We start from the raw sequence: 23646 nt of genomic DNA, 5'->3' as shown, positions 1-23646 counted from the left end.
TTTCATAGTCACCATCGATATTTCCTGAATTTTACTCTTTAAAGTCTGCCTCCTTGTTACTACAAACTCTGAGATCCAAGTCTAATTCCAGCAGCACCGGCCACTCGGCACACTTTTACAAACTCACAGGAAAAGCCACTGTTTGCTCGGTAAACAAAATTAACATAACTAGAGGAAAGTCGGCGTATGCCAGAAGCAGGAAGAAGGCAATGAGATGTTCTGCAAGATCAAATCAACTTTTCCTCTTTAGTCAAAAACTCTTGTGCAAATGCAAAAGCTTGAGGAAAGCAAAGTAGCTTTTGGTAAGAGATGATGGAAACATGAAGTGATAATCAAAGCCTCCTGCCTGCCTTCCTTCAGGAGCTCCCACTCCACCCTGTGAGGTTAAAGTAAAGGATATGAAAGTTGCATTCAGTGCATCTGAATAAGCATACACTCTTGTAATGTATTCAAGACTGTCTGTTTGATAACTCTTCTAGTGGCTATTGATGGAAAAGAAAGGAGAACAAGAGAGGCAGACAGAGGTTTGAAGAAGAATCAACAACAAAAAAGAGACGGAGCCAATAAAATATTGCATGGGGCTTTGAATATATTCATCCTTCTCTCCTTCCAATCAAGAGATAAAAGTCAGATGACAAGCTGCCACTTCAGCTATGCCCACCCTTCACGGCAAGGCACATGACTGTAGCAGATCTCACACTCTTTCTCTCTTCCACTTCCAGTCACACACAATCTCCTTCTCACTCTCGCCTTTCTCCTCCTCACTGCTACAGTATCTTGGCTTGGGGCTCCATTTTTTTTCAGGGTTTCAGTTATTCACTGCAACGGAGTGTGTAATACATCAGTCCTAAATTCACTCTTGCTTTCTCCTCTGGTTCAGGTGCTGTTGTGGTCGTCTGATAGGTCAGCATGTGGGCCTGCCGCCGGGAATCTCATCCAGTCAGAATGATAAGGCAGAGCGTCTGGCCAAGAATGACAGTCTGTCGGAGAAGTGGTCAATCAGCAAGCACACACAGCTCAGTCCCACCGATGCCTTCGGCACCATTGAGTTCCAGGGAGGAGGACACTCCAACAAAGCCATGGTGACTGCCTTTGTGTTATTACAGCGTGGCATTTTGTCAGTCGCCTCCCGGTCCTGGAGCATGCTCAACACACTAACGCAGATGGCAATGTGTGGCCCAGTTTCTGCACGTCCACAACCCTCGCTGAACGTACCCCACCACTGTGCTCTCATGCGCCAGTGAAGGCGGCCAGTCGCAGGCCTGAAGAAAATTATATAGTCACTAAAGCTAATGCAGAGAGTGAGCAAACATAGTTTTTGTGGAGAGGTACAACATCCAGTAGTTACTAGTGATGTACAGATCCTGAGAAAAGTGTCTATTTGACAATGAATTCCCATGGTCAAACATTAATGTTCATGCACTCCATTTCAATTATAGATAACTCTGTTATCACACCCTTCACAAACCCCATCCACTGCTTGTCAAGAACAATTTTGATTTTCTGCTGCTATGAAAAAGCAAACTACAGCTCTAACTGCACTATATAATTGGATTAAAATCAAGTTAAAAGATGAAGCTATAATTAGAAGCTACAGTGTAAGTTGAGGGTAGCAGATCACAAACAGTCATGTGTTGAACTTTTGCACCAATAACACTGCACATTTGTGAAATATGGATAGGAATAGTCTCACTGGGACTTTGGTACAAATGTACTGTTGTCAGGAATACCAACTTTGTTTTCACTTGTCACCAGGTAATAATGAATATATGTTATTGCACGGATTATTCACAGCACTGAAGAAGGAAGGTAAAGTCAGTAAAGACAGTAGATTTATTGTGCAAACAGAAAAGTGTTTTGTAACTGAAAGACCAAGTTCGGCTAATTGTTTGAGTAACTGGTCAATATTCCTGTTTTAAACAGAAGTTCAGTAAATCTAAAGGAGTCAGCATTGTTCTTTTGTTGTGTGAGGCTACAGCAGCAATTCGTTGCTTTGAAAAGAGATGTCTGATGTGACACATGCCAGAATGCAACAATCCAGAAAATCAATGTTGTGTAGTTTGGAGCCTCTGCATTTGTGTACCTGTCTGCACTGTGATCCAGGTCATAGTCAACACCCTGATACAAACACAAAGAGAACGCCTCAGCGGCTTTTGAGGCCTAGAAATACTCATCCCACTATAAGGTTGTAGGCATTAACTTGTCAACATCTGGTTTTGCCATCCGACAGCAGAACTTCTTTGGCTGAGTCCATGCGGTTCTGAAAACTGCAGGCTGGTGTTCAGTGCATGAAGTTGTGTGGAAGATGGAGGAATAAATGTGAGAGTCACAGATGGATCTCATGTTGTGTTGACGTGATTTGACAGAATAGACTGAATGTAAGAGGAGGAGTGCAAAAACGTCAGGACGGTAATGAAAGCCGACAGTGCATAATGACTGAATGTGATCTGAAGATATTTTATATCAGCCCCAGTAAACAGATGTGGTTTGACAGCATATGAGTACAGTGAAAGAAAGTGGTGAATGCTCAGCTGACTGAAACAAATTTGCCTACGTGCGAGTTACACCGGGACTGTGAAAACAGCAAAATATCCCAGTGACTGCAGTGCTTTTGTCTATTAATTCATATGGGCCAGATACTAACAGATAATGGCATGGACAAGAGGCTTCATCAAGACTTCTTGTGTACGTTACTCCTACAGTCAATGATATAATTTGTATGAAAGTGCCCAAGGATAATTGAGAAATGAATCAAATTAGTGTAATTATTACTGAAATACTTATGATTGCTTCAAAAGAAAGTGTTCAGAGACTACTGCAGATAAAATGATTAATTGATCTATTCCAAAAGCAGAATGATGGCACATTGTAGTTGCAGAATCTGTGTCGATTATAACCATGGTAACAAAGTCACATTGCATGCACTGTGGCATTCTGGGAATTCAAATGATTAAGTCTGAATTATGTCTGATTTATTCCCAGTGTTAAATTATTCATCCAGACACATGTCAGGTTGGGTTTCGGTGGTTGAATTGGGTAGATAAACAGTTGATCCATAATGCATGTGGCTCTTCAAACATGGCCAGCATCTGTTCCCACTTTTTGTGACTTGAGAAATGAAGCTTGAAACACTCACACAGCTCTCCAACACTGTTCCATCTCATATCTTTTAATTTCAGCTTTTTGCCTTTATTTCTCAGATTTCTCTCACGTGCCTAAAGAGATCCTGTTTGTGTGCACACGTCCTCTTCACCACATATTGCCACCATGTCCTTGAGCGTGATGTGCAGCTTTGCATCACTGACACCTCCTCTAATGTTTTGCAGTACGTGCGAGTGTCTTATGACACCAAGCCTGACCTGCTGCTCCACCTGATGACCAAGGAGTGGCAGCTGGATCTGCCCAAGCTGCTCATCTCTGTCCACGGGGGCCTGCAGAACTTTGAACTACAGCCCAAACTCAAGCAGGTCTTTGGCAAAGGGCTCATCAAGGCTGCCATGACAACAGGAGCCTGGATATTCACTGGAGGGGTGAACACAGGTAAAGCACAGGGGCTTACAGGTGGTCCGAAAGCCCAATGGAGAGCTTTTCTGTTTGTGCATCAATCAAAGGTTAATAAACACTAGTATAACAAATGTGTGTAAGATGCTAAAATCTTTCGTCTTAATATTGTTTTAAATGGTAGACCCTTTTTTCTTTTTATCCAGATTAAATAGGCCCCTCTCCGACAATGAGTGTGTTCAAGAGTTTCTCATAAATCAAGTTATTAAAAAATACTTGTCAAAAGCCTGAGGACGCTAAAGGTATGAATCACTGGATCACAATGATGTATTCTTTGAATACAAACCATGAGCCATTCTTGCAGATTTCTAATGTCAGATCATGCAAATATAATAACTCTCCTTTATTGTTTTATACATTTTTAATGGAAACAATGCCAAACAGTCCAGACAGCTTTTTTTTAAGTCTGACGAGCTTTGAAAGTGTGTCGCTTTTACATGAAATTCTGTTAGTTGTATGGCAAAAAATAACTTGTTGTTGTTTTGTGTTGGCCAGTAGGAAAACAATATTGGTAGAATCTTAATACACTGCATCAATAACAATTTAAACCAATAGAAACATTCCCAGAAGGATAAAGGATGAAACTTTACTGAATAGAGGTCTCTCTCTCTGGCAATACCATGCAGCTGAAGGAAATTGGTCGAGAGGAGCATATGTAAGGACCTTGCATGGAGGAGTGGGAAGGCAGAGCGTGTGAAGGCAGTCCTGGAAGCAGCCCCGTTTTAAAGTTCAACAGCAGCAACATGATGACTGAATAACAGTGTGCTATAAAAATATGATTGGGAAATATGAAAATTCAGCTAACACACTGACAGCACATGACTAATGCATGAAGGGGTTATCATGTATATGGAAAATAGTCTAAGTGGGTGAAATTGAGTTCTACTATGTCTCTGATCTCTGTAAGCTTTGGGGAGTGGCGAGACCTCTCAACATGGCCGCCGATTATCCCTTTGCACAGTATAGCAGCGTTTCCTTGACAGTGTCCACACAATAATTTTTAACTTGCGTGGGTTTGGTATATTCTGAATTGTTACCTTCCAGTTACTGTTAGTGACGTGAATGCTGCAGCCTTTCAGTACATACTACTCACTGTTGCGTACGAGGTCGGAAACAGAAGCCCTTTGATTCAATTTCAATTAGTTTACCTGACTTGGATAATAAGATGTTAGCCTATCATGTCTATTTAGTTAAAAAAAAAGAGACATGAAAAGAAACTATATAACCCCCCCCCCCCAAATACAGAATGGAAGAGAGAGTAAGATTTAGTGACAGAATGGGTGCAGTGGCAAGAAAGAGGAAGAGAAAGGGTCTGAATAATGGATGGATGGTTGGATTGGAGGGACAGTGGGTGGAGGTAGAGAAAGAGTAAATGTCAGCAGGAGAGATGGGATAAGATGGCCTCCAGGTCTGACTGCTGCTCCCCTGAGGAAAACAAGAAGCCCAGAGCTACAACCTGTCTCTGTTTGAAGCTGGTTGTATGTATATGTTCACGCGTGTGTGCGCGTGCATGTGATCGCCTAAACACTACAGTTGAGGACTTGTCATTCTTTTGTGGGAATAAAGAAAAAAATGATTGTTCCTTAAGGTGAAGACATTTTTCAAGGTAGAACTCCATGAATTTGGCTTTAGGATTATGTTAAGTCTGCAAGTAACAAATGTAAGTCAGTGCAATGTCCCCGAAAGGCATAAAAAATGTAATGTGTGTGAGCGTCTGTGGGTTTATATGGATGTGTACATTTGCCCTGGCTGGCATGTTTCTGTCTCCCGCACTTAATAGATTCTTTTTTTTATCAGTTGCAGCAGAGTGTATCATCATCTGACTTTAGGCGTTGTATTGATTGTGACAAACCATACTTCTCTCTCTTTTTCTTTCTGTGTCCTTCTCCCTAACACTCTTAAACATTAATGCACACACACACTTACTCACTGAAACACAGGGGTGATTCGCCATGTGGGCGATGCACTGAAAGACCACGCTTCCAAGTCCAGAGGGAAGATATGCACCATTGGCATCGCTCCGTGGGGCATCGTAGAAAATCAAGAGGATCTTGTCGGTAAAGATGTAAGTGTGCGAGAAAACCCAGCCTGTGTGAAGCAGTAACAACAGCCCACGCAGTGAGTGCTGTAGCATGTTTGTTTATGTGTCTATATGTTAAAAATATCACATGCAGTCCACAGTTGTCAGTGCCTTTAAATTGCAGTCGACAGCTTATTAGCAGAGATGCTGAGTAAGCCATTCCGGTCTGTGATAAAACTCCTTCACAGTGCGCTGGACAGCTGGCAGAACCACACGAGACTGCGGCACACATGCTGACTCATTGAAATCTCAGGGAATCAATGTTACGTTATAGTTTAATTTTCATCAGAGCGCGCCGCACTCTGTCCGGCTGAACAAGTGAGGCAGAGCCGACTAAAGTCGGTGGCTGAAATGAGACGATTAAGTGTGGAGGCTCTGTTTTTATGCTCGGTTTGCTCTTACTGTATGCCTGATGACCAGATGAGTTTGCCTCACATCGCCGGGCGCTGCCCCAGCACACCATAACCCAGCTACTGAGAAACCTCTATAATGTAGCAGAAATAGTTTCACGTTTTTCCAGTGCATTTTTACAACAATGCAAATGATTTAACAAATGATGAGTGCATGTGTATTCCATATAGACCAGTGAAGAGAAACTTTCTTTATTTCTTGACAGCCTAAAAGACGTCTGTCCTCACTCTGCCTAAAGCTTGAATATCTCAAAGGGGATTATTCGGTAGTCGAACAGACACAATACAAACCCATTTAAAAGCAGGTGTCAGAATTTTTGATGGACAAATATCTTGACTTTTAAAATTGGATGCTGCTTACTTAATGTCCTGTAATTTAATTGCTCGTATTGCCTCCATGTTGGTGTCTCTCTCGGTGTTGTAAATAATTAAATTCACAGAAGTTTGTACTTTCAGTGACCATTAAATATTTGGAGGCTCTGAAACCAAGCCAAACTAATCCTGTGGAAATTGTTTTTCAAACTTTGTGTAGTTTTTGTCGGGGTCACAGAGGACCTTAAACATCCAAGTTTTACTGTGTGACTGTACCTTCAAGTGGGTGTTTGTTTTACCCATTAGAGGAGCAGGATGGATGCAACATCGCTACTAAATGCAAAAGTAAAAGCAATTATATGATGCAAAACTCATTAAAATGTAGACAGCTAAAGGTGAAATAGTGTCACTTTCATATTCACATTGGGGAAAGACGCATAGGGCAGGTTCAAATCTTTCCTAATCTCTGAGTGAAAGAATTAAAACTGTCACATATTGATGTAACAGCGACACTTTGCTTTCCTTTGGTTAGGTGGTGCGTCCATACCAGACCATGTCCAACCCTCTGAGCAAGTTGACGGTTCTCAACAGTCTCCATTCCCACTTCATCCTGGCCGACAACGGCACCACCGGCAAGTACGGGGCTGAGGTCAAACTACGACGCCACCTCGAGAAACACATCTCGCTACAGAAGATCAACACACGTGAGTCCAATTTGCCATATCTGTCTGCATCGGGCCATTGCCAAACTGACCTACTTACCCTAAATTAGAATGGGTGTTTTCAAATGATTCAGGAAGAGATAAGAGCATAATGAAGCTGTAATCCCCGTTTTATCAACGACATCACCACAGGTTAATTGGGTTCACTAATTTTTATAGCTGCAACCAGACTAAAATGATCATCACCTGCTTTCTACCGAACACATGCCGTCAGACGGTGTATTTTTAGTTGGCTGGATATAACTAGACGAGCCTTTGAAAGTGTCCCTCCCTTAAGGAGGGATTTTTTTTTTTTTTTTCTTTCAAAGCTTCTTGACAGCTTAGATGAACTCTCTCCTCAAATGAATCTGCTTGATAATCACTGTGTTCATGTTCTGGGACGCCGACAGCTACAAAACCAGCTAACAAGCATCGACATAATACTGAGCACAAATCAATTCTCAAATAAAGCAAAGCAAGACTGTCCCGCTAACACTAGTACGGCAATCATTAAGCATTTTTGTATTTTTTTTCTCTTGACGAGCTAAATTTGTCAAAGCATGACATATTTCAAGGCATTTTGAAGCACTAAGCTGAGACCGCTGTTTTATTTATTTTTGAATCTCATGATAGACACTGATTTGATGATTTGATGATGTTATATTGTTACATATTTCAGTCAGAACATACCTGATTAAATTAGGTTTGTGCAGCTCTCTCTGTCACTTCTGTATTTGTTGCACCAAGAAATCCCGCTAACGCGTATATGAGGTTGGCAGGATTGAATTTAGAATTCTAGATTATGTGCCCTAACACCTTACCTGCTATGTCCTCTGTGCTTTTTTGGCTTTGTGTCTCGGGTTCATCTGCCGCTGAGCTCTTGTCGCAATGCATTTCTATGTTTTCAATTTTCACATTGAACCTTAGCTAGGAACTGAGTGGATTTGCATGAATACAAAATGCATTTCTGTCTTTTTTTCCTCTCACACTGTCTCATTCTCTCTTTCACACACCGACAGAGACACACAAACGCTTGTCGTCTCTGTGATCCCTTTTTAAATGCGTCTCTCAATAGCCTCTTGCGGCATTGTTTAGAATGAGGTGGGAACAACCCTGAGAAATGTTTGCAGCCGTGATTTATTTGTTATTACATTTTTGTGCTGTCAACATAAAGCCATTTGGAAATAGTTTCCCCAGGGTTTGGTTGACACAAATATACACTTTCATATCAGTGCGTATTTAAAAACAGCAGAGTGTGAGAGAGTCAGTTTTGCCAAGTGGATCTAATGACACTGCAGTGATTCAAACCTTTGTTTTGTCAACACTATTATTGTTCACTGTCAGATCACTGAAGCTTGTTCATAGTGAGTTTTTACTGGTAGATGTAAAATTCACTCTTTTACAACTTTGCACAAGTTGCACCACTCGTCTCCTAACTGCTCAGTTTGATGGATCCTCGGGTTTAAAGGACACTCTGTTGAGCCTTCATACTCCAGCTATGTGACTTATGGACTTCCCTTTGTCATCCTATGCCTGGAATTATACAAACGGGGCTGGGAAGGCAAAGGGACGCCCAGTTGTCACGCAAGCATCTGATAGCCCATCTGTAATTTTTGTTTATCCTGTTTTACTGGTATCCATGGTGAATACTAGCATTAATGGAAGTCTAGCTACAACACAAGGTGGTAGGTAACTGTACGATGACATGATGGTATAGTGTGTAGCAAATCTGCTCAATAACTAATCCACCCCAGCTTGAATTTGCATATTTCCCCTGTGATAATATACACTCCTGCTGCCTTCCATTTTCAAGCACTGGCTCGTTAGATTTAGTTGTGACTTTCTGTCTCTGCGTTAGCTTTGTGATGGGGGAATACCGCGTGGACCCTAAACCCTTGGCTGTAAAGCAGCTATAGACATATGATGGATGGACAGGTGAGCATGTGTGCTGCATATCAGCTGCTAACCTTAACCTCAGCAGTGTCTGAGGTTGTGCTGATAACCAGCTTTAGCTTTATAACCTGCCATACGGCCTGGTGACTTGCCTCTGGTGGCGAAGTGCTCTGGCACACAAAATGAATACATTAAACTCAATCGAGCACCGGTACATATAGTACCTGTGAATAGCATGAAGTGATGCAACTCGTGTCAGGAGCCAGATTTTCTCAACTGAAAGATGTTTAAAACAGAAATATGAGTTGTATTAAGCAGTTTATATAAATCTTCAGCACAAATACACATCATGCGTGAACATTTATACCTTTGTGTCATTGTTCTCTTCAAGGTGTGCATACGAGGCTAAATCCTTGATTTGATTGTCTGTCCACAGTCAATCAAGAAAACCATCAATTTTCCTCACAGCAGGGTAGCCTGAAGTGGTGTCAGAGAAAGGAGTGAAAAAATGCTGAGGGCAGAGACACACGTTGGCCTGAATGGCTCAACGTACGTGTTGTTAACCACACATACCCACCAGGTCATTCACACTTTGTAACACACATTCCCATATTTTGCACACAAACTCCAGATGAAAGAAGTGCGGTGCACAAATATGTCTAATCTCCCCCGTGGTATTTTTATTTTTTTTAATGTCTGTGCAATCCTTTTGCTAATCCTCCTGTGCTTGTGTGAATTTCTTTGCAGTGGCTACTGCTATGTGACTGCGCTGTAGCAATACAATTTACTTCACAATATTATGACATAGATTTTCAAATCCATCCTGTATATCAAATATTGAGACATATTCAGGCATAGAAAATGTTGCACAGAAAACAATTTCTCTCTAAATGTTATTTGTCTTGGCAATTTGTCTGAAATCCTGCTACATTTTTACACCTTGTTCCACCTGATATGTCTGGTCGTTCTACACATTGTGACCTTCCATCTGGAGTTATGTGAGCACATTTGGCACCTGTCAAAACTTGTTACAGGACCCCTGTTTTGCAGTTTCCAAACCTCTTAACACCATTTTACATACAACTTTGGATTTTCCACTGTACTCTTTCTCCTCATGTCCCAACTGTAAATTTTATTTTGTAGAAAGCTGTCACCTCCAGTAGGTTTGTCCCCTCCACAGTGAAGGGAGGACAACAACATGAAAAGGGACAGCTCTTGCTTTGGTGTAAACAGAACTTGGCCTGAGAGGTAGTGATGATGGTGATGATGATGATGATGATGATGATGATGATGATGATGATGATGATGATGATGATGATGATGATGATGGACAAAGCCAACAGATATACAGGTTGGACAGTCTATATGTGGTGCCTCTGTGTGTGTGTGTGTGTGTGTGTGTGTGTGTGTGTGTGTGTGTGTGTGTGTGTGTGTGTGTGTGTGTGTGTGTGTGTGTGTGTGTGTGTGTGTGTGTGTGTGTGTGTGTGTGTGTGTGTGTGTGTGTGTGAGAGAGCGAGAGAGAGAGCGAGAGAGAGAGAGAGAGAGAGAGAGAGAGAGAGAGAGAGAGAGAGAGAGAGAATGAGAAATACACAATCACAGGGTTTTATCTCTGTTGATAAAGTTTTTTATCGACAAATTGCTGATTTTGATTCTGAGGAGAAAGATTTCTCAGCCACGGAGTCCAGCAGGGCGGCTTTACGTGATGCACCTGAATGCATCCCTCACAACTGTCAGCTGCTGGAGTTCTGGACCACGGAAAGCAGCACAAGACAAGGTCACGAAGAGCAGAAATATCCCTTTTAGGACAAGTTTTTGAGAAGCAGAGGCTCAAAACAGCAAGTATCGACATGCGGAAGTAGAATCTGATGGCAATGAAGCCCGTTAACCCGTAGAAATCCATAAATTAGCCACGTCATTTTATAAGCCGCAGGGTTCAAAGCGTGTGAAAAAAGTAGCGGCTTATAGTCCGGAAATTACGGTACATTACGTATGTAACTTTATTCTGTTGCATCAATATTTTAACTACTATGCTAGTTATTCTTTGTGCTTTTCTGTGTGGAGTTATGCTACAAGAACTTTCCTCTGGGATCAATAAATTCTATTCTATTCTAACGCTGAGACCTGGAACGGTAAATCGCATCAATGCTCATAGCTCATCGCTCGTGAGATACCTTTTGTGTCAAAGCCATACTATGATGCTGACTTGGTGAAATGTAGAAATGCTGTGTCCTGAGGAGCGACAGGCTTTTACCAAACACACTCTGAAGTGAAGTTGTGAGATTTCAGATTGCACTTTTGATTCTTGTGAAATAAAGTCAACATTGCATTAAATGTGGACATTGCCAGTAAATGCTCTATTTCCTTGCATACTAAAACAAAGGGAAAATATTGAGTTTGTACTTATAGGCCACGAAGCTACCAGCCGAGTTGAGATTAAATTGAACTGAATGTGTCCCGTAAACTCAACTGACTAAACTAAAGATCACAAGGATTTCAAGCAGGTAGCCGGGGAGGCTTCAGATGAGAAGAGATGGGAAGAGTTCATGCGCGATGACGATTTACTGCATAATTAAGTCCGAACGCGACTGTTGACTCTGAAAATGCTGAATGGCCACACAGTCACCTGAGGGGATATTTCTTTGATCTCCTCCCCATTTCCTGAAACTGGTAAAAAGCGGGTAAGCCAAGGAAGAAGAAAATCAATGAAATGATTGGCACCATTCAGCACAGTTGGTTCAATCACTGCACAGCCCTTTTGACACGTCTCGAGCCGAATGCCTTTTAATCAGACACCTGCTGCAGAGGGACAGAAAATGGACACTGTTAGAGGGGAGAGTGAGAAAATGAAGACACAGAAAGGGGATTGAGGGCCCACAAAGAGAGAGAAGGGAATTATGTTACGCGCAAAGGAAGTGAGTCGCAGCTGATGCAAGCAGTGAGGCAAGGCATTACCGCGAGGTGAAAGAGAAAAAGTGAAAAGGCAGTGGAGGAGAACAGCATAATAGGCTTCATCCATGAATGTTTTCTTATTAAACTGAACAAGAGGTAAATAAGAATGCCTTGTATCTTATTGACCGTGGCTCTTTGTTTTTTACACAGAGGAGAATTTAAATATAAACACACATGCCAGGTTAAATCAGGATTGAGAATTTTCATATAGATAAGGTGTTGGAGAATGAAAAATTCATACTTCAGTAAGCTCTCTTCCCCTTCACCTGAATCGCTTTGAATATGAGAAAAAAGTGCATGAGTTCACTGAAGATGTGTGCACATGTGGGTGCAGGCATGGGAGTGCTACTGTGTAACCTTCACTGACCCTGCTGCAGCTGTGGTTTCATTAATCACAGCATACGTGAAAGAAGTGGCCGGGGTAATTGAATCCAGAACCAGTAAGACCTTGCGTTGCAGATTAGCCGCGACATTATGACCTCCACCAGCACATGTAGAAGAAATTACAGTTAAGCTATGGTGCGTGGAAACTCAAGAGGGCTGCACCACTCTTCTTTTAACCCTTTATCAGACAAATGGTTTGATAACTTTTCCATTTCTTCACGTTTCTTCCCATGTTGAGTTAATGTCAACTGAAGAATTCACAAGATAAAGTGGGCATGTTTATTGAACATTGCTGGAAATAACACAGTAGTTTATTAACTTCAATGAAAATCTTTTTTTTTGTTTGTGCGACTCACATTACCATTTTATTTGGTGGCTTTAATAAGTCATACAGCTTTATTCTCACTCATGAGCTCACCCTATTAACCTTTTTTTTCCCACTCTATCCTTTAACTTGACTGATCCAATCAGACTCTAGCAGTTGGAGAGTATTACATAATGTAATCCCGTAATTATACTGTTCAAACAATTCCACCCAGATACTATTGAAATGTTTACATTAATTGTGGACTTAATTTTGAATTAATGTTCGGTTTCCATGAGCCCTCTGATCTGTGGTGGTGCTGCTGCATTGATCACTTTTTACATCGCCAGGGGTTGAGCTGGTGCTGTGGGAGTGAACCTTTAGATAAAAACATTTACAGCCATGAGAATATAGACAAACGGAGGCAGTTTAGGTACGATTGACGCCATCGCGGTGAGAGGTGTGTTCATGCACTAATGGATACACAAAACATGTCAAAATGATGAACATGAACCGCCAGAGTGTTCCACCCTGTGGTGGAGAGATAGCAGAGTCAGAAGTGAGCTTGATCCAGACCTGCTCCAGGTATGGTTCCAGGTTGAGGACGTGCATGGATGGCAACATGTCAGGTGGTGTGGAAAGAATCTGAGTGCATGATCAGCAATGTGAAATGTGGTCTTTTGGAACTATAGTGTGTGGCTTACGACACTGTAGAGAAGGTCAGAAATGTTCAAGAAGGAGAAATGTGCACTGGACAAAAAGCTGCCTTGATTCACATTTTTTTTATACCTCCTATTTTTATGCTTTGACCTATTAAGTGGAGACTTCAAGCAACTTGGACCTCATGAGTTGGCGGCCGGGCCATTTCTTGTTTATAGACCTCAGCGTTGTCTAACATGTGTTTTGTGATGTATTGTATTGCTCACACAAGTCAGCACCTTATTTGTGTTCCACTACAAGGACTGCCAGTGGTGTAGTGGACAGCAGTCCCAGGTCCCTGGTCCCAGTCTGGGCTTGAGGCCTTGTGTGTGTTGGCTTTCTCCTTGGGATTTTCTCACACAGTTTAAAAACGGGCGTTAAAGTTTAATTAACGTCATGTTCTATATTTTCTAACATCCATTGTCATGGTTGGTATTAACTTGAGTTGAAGGTATCTGAATAAAAATTCATCAAAATGTCCCAAAAGACATAAGAAACTTTCGTTTACCGCTTCCCAACATTTGGACGGGGCTGTCCCTGATGGTCGCCACATAAATCAAGATATAATTAGTGGGAGTACAAAGAAACTTGCTGTCTTGCTACTTGTCATATGCAGTTGGAAATAAATCTAAATCATGTTTTATGAACATTTCTTGTTAATTCTGAGATTTAAAAAAAATGAAATAGTTAATTAAAATGTTGACTGGAGTATAAAAGTCTTTACTGGCGTACGTCAGATGTGTATAGTTGTAAAACAATAAGGAATTTGGTAGAGCACTTGTGTAAATGCACTCAGTTTTTTTACAACCCAGTCCGCATTGAAAGTTGAAACAAGGTGACCACACAGGAGGGCACCGTAGTGTTTGTGGCGTGTTTATTGTTGCTTTTATGGTTCAGTTGAAGCCAGTGAGGAGTGGAAATATATTGTAACTCATTAGTCGCTGATGCAAAGTTACACGAGCTGAATCCAAAATGTTTTGGCAAGGACGAGTCAAACCCTCACACAAGAACTGGATTAAAAGCCGTAAACTGAAGCCCCATTTATACTTGCAATTCAAAGTGACTTGTATCAGAATAGGAAATGAGGTTTAATTCAGTCTGATTTACACTCATGCATAAGTGGGACTCGCCTTTGGCAAGATCCCAGTATTGACTGCATTTAATCTTGGTTTTCCCAGGCTGTATGGAATTAAGTCTCAATTCAAACATATGGATTCATTGGATTTATCGACTATGAGCATGTCACAACAACTTGGCAAATGTTTGGAGTAAAAACTGCCGGAGTCAGTTTATTTTGTTGCTTTAATGAGACAGCTGTCTGAAAAGGACCCTCTTAGGAGCATTTAAACATACACATTCAATTTGAAAAGGCAGATGCATTCTCTCCTTTTTTGTATTCATGTATCTGGTCTCTGTGCTCTGAAGGTGGTTTAACCAGATGACATCTCTTATTCCTTTATTAACTATTCATTTGAGCAGGTGCAGGTCAGTAATGGGTGAACCTTTAGTAATCTAATGTAGGCATCTTGAAAATGAAACTTGTTTTTATCCATAAGTTCCTCCTGTATACACAGATTGCGATATGAAGGGGCATCAGATAAAACAGCAACAAATTGATAAAATGTGTTTTCCAAGGAAAAGGATGCTCAGCTTCATTAAAACACAACTCCTGTCAACAAATCTTTCCCCAGATCTGGCATTGGCATTGTTTTATTTAAAGAAATACAGGAAGTAAGTCTTTCTGAGGTACTTTACACTTTACACTGTAATGACTCCTTTCTTTACCCTAACCTCGGTCTAAGCTTAAAACATCTTCTCACTTTTTTAGTTTTCTTGTGGAGATTTGCTGTTTGCTCCCACAGGGATAACAATTCTCTATATTAAGTCTCTTAGTAAAAAAAATAACAACATTTGGGTCCCCACAATGGTGGTAAATCCCCAAACACACACAGTCACACACACACACACGTAAATACACACACACGTAAATAAACACTAAAATACAAAGGTACAATTCATGTCACCACAGTTTTCTAGCTGTTTTTATTATTTATTTATTTTACTATTATTATTTATTAACATGTAAATGCCATTTCCTGGTCAGTGACAGCCTGCATTAATTCTGGGCTAAGATCAATTTAACTATCTTTAAAAAAAGACTCAAATCACTGGTTCAAAAACACCAAACTACCATGTGACACAACTTCCACTCCTTTATTTAGGTCTCTTGTCACTACCTGAGTGAAAAACAAGTGCTCTCCTCTCAGTGTACCGATGCCCTCCGACCTTCTGTTCTGTTGCCTGTCAAGTCATGTGTCCCTCACAGACGTGATGCTTCTTTGTCGTTGGTATTTATGGATGTGTGCTTTTATTTTTGGAGGAGTGATGAGGAGGTGCAAAGACAAGGGCCAGCATGCTGTAGCAGACCTCCTCCAGTCACTTACTCTAGTTTGACACATAGAAGTACAAACTCAAACATCACACACACACAGACACACACACACACACACACACACACACACACATACACACACACACACACACACACACACACACACACACACACACACACACACACACACACACACACACACACACACACACACACACACACACACACACACACACGCTGGATGAGTCATTGCTGAATCTTTAACTAGAACCATTTAAGCATGTTATGTGTGCCTCAATAACACGCTACTTTCCCCCTCCCTAATTCCTGGTGTTTCTGGTTATTTCCTCATCTCACCGGCTGAGTGGATATCGAAAAATCTTTGATCACCTCTTGTATTTTCCCCTGCCTCTATTTTCCCACTGTTGGCCTTCCTCCGGTGGGACCAGGTGTAGACAGTTGGTTGCGGATGATGTAGCAGAGGCAGGGGAGGCAAGGAGAGAATGGGGGTGTCGTGATTGTGGTATTTGATGTGTTGTTATGTGTCAGAGGAGCATGGGTATAGTCAGTGTAGGAATGGGAATTGAAACGATGAATGCATTAGGACAGAGAGTCTTCAAATTGTTTTGCAAATGTTTATATACCGTAAACAGTTCAGTATATTTTTAATCTTTTAAATATGTTTAAATATCCATTACCATAACCTCAGTATCACTAGTGTTAGGATGCAGTTCTAGAGTTTATTTCGGGGCTTATATGATTTCCCCACATCAATAGAGAGTCGAGTCGCATTTCAGTCACTGAACAAGAAACATAAACTGGAATTTATAGAAAGAAATGAAACAAACCGAAACGAAGTGAAGTGAAGTTTATACAAAGCAATGAAAAGAAGAAAACACCCAGCAACAATCTTCTGGAGAGCAGTCGTTTGCACTGCCAAGATAAACGCTTGTAAAATCTAACAGAGATTAGCTATCTAGCTCTTTTTGTCCGTCTGGAACAACATGTTGTTTTTCTTTGTTTCTTAGGCGCTCGCTCACATAGTCATGTTGTAAGTCTTCATACAGTCAGAATTTTATTTGATGGAAAAGACGTCAAATTTCGAAATTTGCCTCTGCAGATGAAATAATTCAAGGACCTCTTTGCTTTCTAAGAGGATTAGTTTTCAGGATTACATTTAAAGAATACAATTTGGCAGACATCAACACTGCTGCGTTCAGAGCTAAAGTTCCAGCGCAGACTTCCAGGATCAACATCAAACTCACAGTTTTAAGCCCTGAGAACTCCTGAGAACTATATAGACTTTCAATAAGCAAGTCTGAGAAAGGAAAAAAACATTATTCTTTATTTTACACACACAAAAACCTTTCATTGAAATGATAAATAGGTTTCATTTATGTAGCATGTTCCCACTGCTTTTAAAAGCTCCCAATACACTTCACACTGTTAAAGTCTATATATATTATGCAACAACAGATCATTATTTTCTCTCCCCGAGGGTCAATAATGACATTATTTGTTCTTGCAGCCCTTCTTTGGTACTTTAACCAACTTTTTTCTTGTTTTTACCACCTTGTTGTCTGTACTGGTATTGTTCTTTGTAAAAAGGCAATGTTATGCTGAAATATCATTCAATAGAACCCCTGTACTTTTGAATCTATCACAGATTTCTTGCCAATATGCAGCACTGATAATAACCGTCTTTAATCGTTCTCAAGGTCATAATTTTTGCCTTTCATATTTCTATTTAACTATTTTTTCAAAAGGTAACTCACAATATTTTAAAGTGGAGTCACATTTCCAAGATTATTATACGATACTATCATTACACTATACTACTGACATTCAACAGCACCAAATGTACCAATGTATGCCTCTTAAAAAGCACACACACACACACACTCTACTCAGTAAATTATTGAATTCCTGAATAGGTCACTGAAACAAAAAATGTTTTACCCTAAATCTGGAACTCCACAACACCTTGTTGTGTATTAGCCCTAAAATCATAAAATTATTACAAATAAATAAATTTCAACACTCATAAATACTCAAAGAATGTTGCATTTTGGCCCCATAAGGATGATCAGACACCACTCACAAATTTGTTCTCCTCACCGACAGAATTCCCAGCGACCAATTAACCGTGACACAGCTGCGCTTTTCCCTCCTCATCTGCTCCTCGGTGGGTTTCAGTTGAACAATAATCCACTTTGGATACTGTGGCGATGCGCCCCTGAACTCACTCATCATCAATATCAATCCCTGATCTGACACACACACACACACACACACACTGCAGGTAACAACAGAAATAGGCATTCAGAAGAAATGGAAGCGTCAGACTGAAAATGCAAGTCATTACTTTGCTCCTCTCTCATGGGCGTGTGATGTGTTGTGGCACGGTGACGTTTTACCTCTTTGAAGTAGGCAAGGCCCCGAAAATACTCTTCTTATGTAACTGTCCCTGTTGCAAGGCCGCACAAGGCTCTGTGAGGCAAACGTAATGACGGGTGCACACTTCTGAATACGTGCGTGGCCCCCGAGCTTGTGTGAGCACACGCATGCAGCATGTAAGCACGCACTTGTACGTGCCCATTTGTCTGCGTGTTTCGGAGACAGACCACGCTCTTTCCTCGGTGAATTATGCAGACCAGCATGAGGGACAGATCAGGCAGTTACACATCTTTTGAATTAGTTGAGTCAAAACACCCAGTGTGAGGCACAACCTCACGAAACAGACTCCATGAGAGTGGGAAGAGTCACTATGGAGATTAAAGAGAGGAAGGCAGGAAGTGAGACAGAGAGCAGGCTCAGGGTAAAATGATTTAGAAAATTGATTGGACTGAAGGGGGTAAGAGAGGATGAGACTCGGGGGTTTGTGGGAGTTATGATGGTTTAAGGCCCTGTTCAGTGGTATTAAGAGAAGTATAATACAGACAAAAAGACCAGCAGAAATAATGAAGGCCCCTTGAGAACACGGTATTACCTCTGAAATCTGCAAATCAGATCTGCAGCTTTAGTGTTCACAGAGAGATTTACGCTCAATATATATTGAAAGCCACCTGCTTTAGTTACACAATTGGTCAAAACGCCAGTGATCATCAGGAAGAGAGTGTTTGTGTGAAACAAAGGACAAGCAAAACGCTTTGTGCCTCTCGCTCTCTATCTCTCACGGACACTCACTCACTCATTCACTCGCTCACCCACAGAGATCACAAAGCACAAACTTGGCCTGATATTTTTGGTGCTTTTTAAAAGACCTCGTGGCTATAATTAGAGAGAATTCTGACAACAGACTCATGTGATATTGCAGACGTCACTTCAACACTTTGTTCACAAATTTAGAACACCTTTTCTATTTCTAGATCTCACACAGTGAAGTGTAATCATCACTTTGTTTTTGTCTTTTCTTGCCTTCTTTTCAAATGTTTGCTCAGTCTCCTGACTCCTGTGTTCCTGTTTTAATCACCCTTGACCTTCTGTTTCTTCTGTTCGCCCTTTCTCGTGCAGGCATCGGTCAGGGTGTGCCAGTGGTGGCTCTGATTGTAGAAGGAGGACCTAATGTGATCTCCATAGTGCTGGAGTACCTCAGGGACACTCCTCCGGTCCCTGTGGTGGTGTGCGATGGCAGCGGCAGAGCCTCGGACATCTTGGCCTTTGGACACAAATACTCTGAGGAGGGAGGGTACGCACTCACATGCGCACATCATAAAGCAGTTCAAGGACAAACTCTTAAAAGCACATGCTTCATGTTGTATGGAAACTCTTCTGCACTGCAGATCTTGAGAAAATATTTTCAACAAACTGTTTGGTGAATTTATCTGTAATGTATTTCAGTTTCGAGTTTTAAATGGATATTTACTCTGCTGTGTCGCTTGAGGAAATATATGTGGCATGAGAATAAAATCTGGAAGCGGTGCAAGAATATAAAAAAAAAACCAAAACATCCTGATATACTGCTTCAATAACTGCACAACAGAGATTTTTAGCTGTATTTCTCAAAGAAATCCCTAACTACAGTTACAGCTTCCTATATCCAGTGACAGATGAAGGCAGACTTGCATATTTACAGCTCACCAAGGACTCAGAGATAGTTGAGCTGGGAGTCCCAGTCAACCTTGGTTTCACTTACTGGCAAACAAATCTAATTTGCCTGCTTGCCTGTTACCATTTTCTTCTCCTTACCTCCATCTGACCCCCTTTCCCTGACACTCACTCTCTTCTCTCCACACCTCTCTGCCTCTGCAGCATAATTAATGAGTCTCTAAGAGACCAGTTGCTGGTGACCATCCAAAAGACGTTCACCTACAGCCGCACGCAGGCCCAACATTTGTTCATCATTCTCATGGAGTGCATGAAGAAGAAGGAACTGGTGAGTCAGACTGAAGCCTCTCTTCATACAGACACTCGCAACACATTTGCAAATGGATATATGCTGTACGCATACACTCATCAATCCGTCCATGTTATATACCGTACTGACACAGAAATGATGAGCAGTGCGTTCTCAGACATACCATTAAACCACCAGTCTCACCAATAACTCCATGTATTTGATGTCTCTGCTGCATGAAGCCAAAAAATTACAAATATGTGAAGGAGGAACAAAGTGGATTTGTCAAATGAAGCATTCCCATCATGAAACTTTCATTGAAGCAATTATTGCCCCATCTTTTATGTATGACATGTAATGTTAAGTGAATGTAAATGTATTCAGATGACGTTTGGTACCAAACGGCCTCTACCTTAAGAGTCTTCACCCCTTTTGGCAGTATTCAAGTAATGAAACACGTCCTGTCGGGCACAGTGGTCACACTCACACCCCACTGCTGTCAACTGGAGAAGTGTATCTGCCCCTTTAAAGCTCTGTCCGTCACAAGAAGCCAACCTTTCATTTTTGGCGTGCATGCTTGCGTACATGCATTTGTCTTTATTACTATTGTGATGAATGAAATCTGTGTACACACTCAGATTATAGGCAGTCGTCCTTGTGGGGACAAAAACGAGGTCCTCATAAGGAAAATGATCACGTTTGTAGGTGAAGACATGTTTTAAAATTTAACTAAGGTAAGAGTGAGATTACGGTTAGGATGAGGGATAATGAAGAATGAAGTGTGTGTGTGTGTGTGTGTGTGTCTGTGGTAATAACATTAAGATTTTTTGCATTCAAAGAACAAGAAGCATGAATATCATCCATAAATCATCAAGGTAAAAGCTAGATTAGTAGTGATTATGGATAAGTTGTATTTTCTCTTTTTCTCTTTATGCTTTGCTACATTTTTTTTATTCACTTTATCAATCATTTTTTCCAGTCATACACCTCTTGAAAAGTGCAAAAAAAATCTTTAAAAATGAATCAATATAAGGATGTACAATGACGCACCATGCTGTCAATATTTCTTATTACTTTATCATATAACATTTAAAATGTTTAAAACAAATTACTGTGTTAACAGACATTCATCCATGACAGTCATTGTGCAGTAAAGAAAAAACTTAAAAAATATATATATAGAGGGGAGTTTCTTTACTAAAAAGTTTACTACTACAATATTGTTTTATGGAGTAAGTTAGCTTACAACTAAAAGTAAGTCAATTAGTGATTCCTTGTAAAGAATATTGAGAATAAAATGTTATTCTTTTGCATATTTTTAACATTTTTATGAGTCACAATATAGCATAAATACTTGATACGTTATGCATGAATAATAATGTTTCAATCCAATAAGTAAAAAAAGCTCACATACCCTTGGAATACTCCAAAGTATCCCGAGGGCATTAATTCCTCTATTTGAGAAACGCTGCATCTGACTAAGTGTAGTTTAAAATGAAGGTGACCCGATCATACCTCTGTAAACAGACACAGGCACCAACGCAGAGTGACGTCATCACGAAGCTCTCCAGCGCAGGCTGCTGATAAATGTGTGCACAGAGGCTTACCCTCCAGTTCAGACCTGGGCATTGTACGGCTCGCCTCATGTGGCCCCCTGCTTGTCCCTGAGCAACCCACGAGGGATCTACGTATGACGATTAGCATACATGATTCATTCACTGCAGCTGCTTTGCTTTCAGTCTCAAGACAGTAACTTTTATTTTTATGTTATTTGTGCGTGGGTGGGTGTGTGTTTGAAATATGACTTGAAATAGTGCAAAACAGTAGATCGTTGAAACCATCCGACTTTCTGATTTTTCTAGGACATATTTAGTAGAATTCAGTCAAACTCCTCGCTCAGCCTTACACTATAGTCCTAGTTTTTAATGTGCCGCCCTCAGGAATTAGTTTCACACCCCTGCTCTAGCTACTAATCCAACATTTGTGATGGACACAATGTAGTGAACAATGTCTGTAGTGAAGTCATGGACTTACATTATCAAATGTTTGATATCTGCCCATTAATTAGTGACCAATCATTAGGCAAATCCTGACAATCACTACATGTTGTGAGTTTAAGGTGAGTTATGATGATTTTTCCCTGCTTTGTGTAAGTTCACTTCGAGCTTTGATGGTTTATGAATGTGGAGGAAGTCTTTCAAAAATGAACTTAGATCATCAGCCTGAGGATGATAAAACAACGGCTGTGTTTACGTTCAGGGTTTAATTTACCTGAACATTATTGTGTGAATATAATGTGTCGTATGTTTTGTAATGGAGAGAATATTTGCCGGAACAGTGACTTGTGCTCACCTACCAGCTGATAGTCTTTCATATTACATGTGCATTAAATATCACGCACGCACTCGCACATCCTTGTGGTTTTACTTTGTGGGGTTTACTCATTAAAATATTGAAGTCCTGAATACAACACTGAATTGCTAACCATTAAAATAAATGCTTAACCGTAAACTTGAACTTAACTTTACTGTGTTTGTAGCCGTGTAATCAAGAAGTAAATAAAAATTCAACAATTTCAATTCTTATAAATACTTAAGGGAACTTGCATTTTTGCCCCATAAGGATGATCACACACCACTCGTAAATGTGTTCTCCCAGCGTTTAGACCAAACAAAAGTGATAAAACAATCAAACTTAATTTTTTAAGCACTTTCTGTGCAGATTGGTCCACAGGAAGCTTCATACTTTGATAACAAGGCAATTAAGAACAAAGAAATAAATGAAAATTACAAGACAAGAACATAACAGACTGCTATTGAAACATAAACTGAGAATGATTGTCAAAACCCGTCGAAAGTAGAAGACAGTTAAAACAGATTAAATATGAGAATACATTCAAAGCAAAGTCAAACTGGGAAAAACCAGATTAAAAAAAGTATACAGCAAAAGTATGGACATAAAATATTAGTATGACAATGAGATGGTTAAACTGATAAAAGTGAAAATAAATCAGTTTTAATAAATAAACCATCGAAGAATTGAAAGTCAAGCTTAGATGGATGTTTTAAATTCTCTTTTAAATGATTCAGTACTTATAGTTGCCCTCGGCTCACTCATGCCCTTATGCTGACCTCCACTTCCATCAGTGTGCAATCCGTATGATGTCCCCATTAGTATAGAAGAACAAGGCCAGCCACACACACCTGCCAAGCCACCACCGTGAAACACAAAGACTGTGATGTTTGGGAGCGGTGCGCCAAACTCTGTCTTGGCAATGATTGGATTTATTGTTGTGAAACTGTGTGGTAATACTTTTGTTTTTTGTTTTTTTGTTTTGTTTCAAATTGTACCACAGTGATTCAGATCCCCGCTCAAACACACTGTATGTTCACACTCAGCACACCGCTGCACGCCTTTTCTGTGCAGAGGACGGTGGATTGATTGCACCCTCAGTGGGATTGCTGCGCCGGACCGACGCTCACATTGACGTAACTTCTGAACACAATACACCAGAGCTGAACAATCGAGTGTGAATCATTCAGCAGGAGCAGCTGTAAAACTCAGATAATCTGACGCTGCCTGTGTGAATTTACAGGACTATTATCAAGGCTATACCCAAGGCAAT

General features: G+C 40.6%; 1 protein-coding gene across 6 annotated transcripts in view; it reads left to right on the top strand.

The window, feature by feature from the left end:
* Positions 1-23646, top strand: part of trpm3 (transient receptor potential cation channel, subfamily M, member 3) — a gene marked incomplete at both ends in the record, with an annotated part of 154429 nt that overhangs the window by 87157 nt on the left and 43626 nt on the right. For all 6 annotated transcript variants that reach the window (XM_080468014.1, XM_080468015.1, XM_080468013.1 and 3 more), the window contains 6 exons: positions 881-1082; positions 3327-3540; positions 5502-5626; positions 6896-7067; positions 19199-19373; positions 19937-20060. In XM_080468014.1, coding sequence (XP_080324140.1) covers positions 881-1082; positions 3327-3540; positions 5502-5626; positions 6896-7067; positions 19199-19373; positions 19937-20060 — 1012 coding nt within the window. The remainder of the gene's footprint in view (positions 1-880; positions 1083-3326; positions 3541-5501; positions 5627-6895; positions 7068-19198; positions 19374-19936; positions 20061-23646) is intronic.

The sequence above is a fragment of the Lipophrys pholis genome (assembly GCF_963383615.2).
Source record: "Lipophrys pholis genome assembly, chromosome: 7".
Classification (NCBI taxonomy): domain Eukaryota; kingdom Metazoa; phylum Chordata; class Actinopteri; order Blenniiformes; family Blenniidae; genus Lipophrys; species Lipophrys pholis.
Note: the sequence above shows the minus strand (reverse complement) of the source record. Positions and strands in the feature narration are given on the sequence as shown.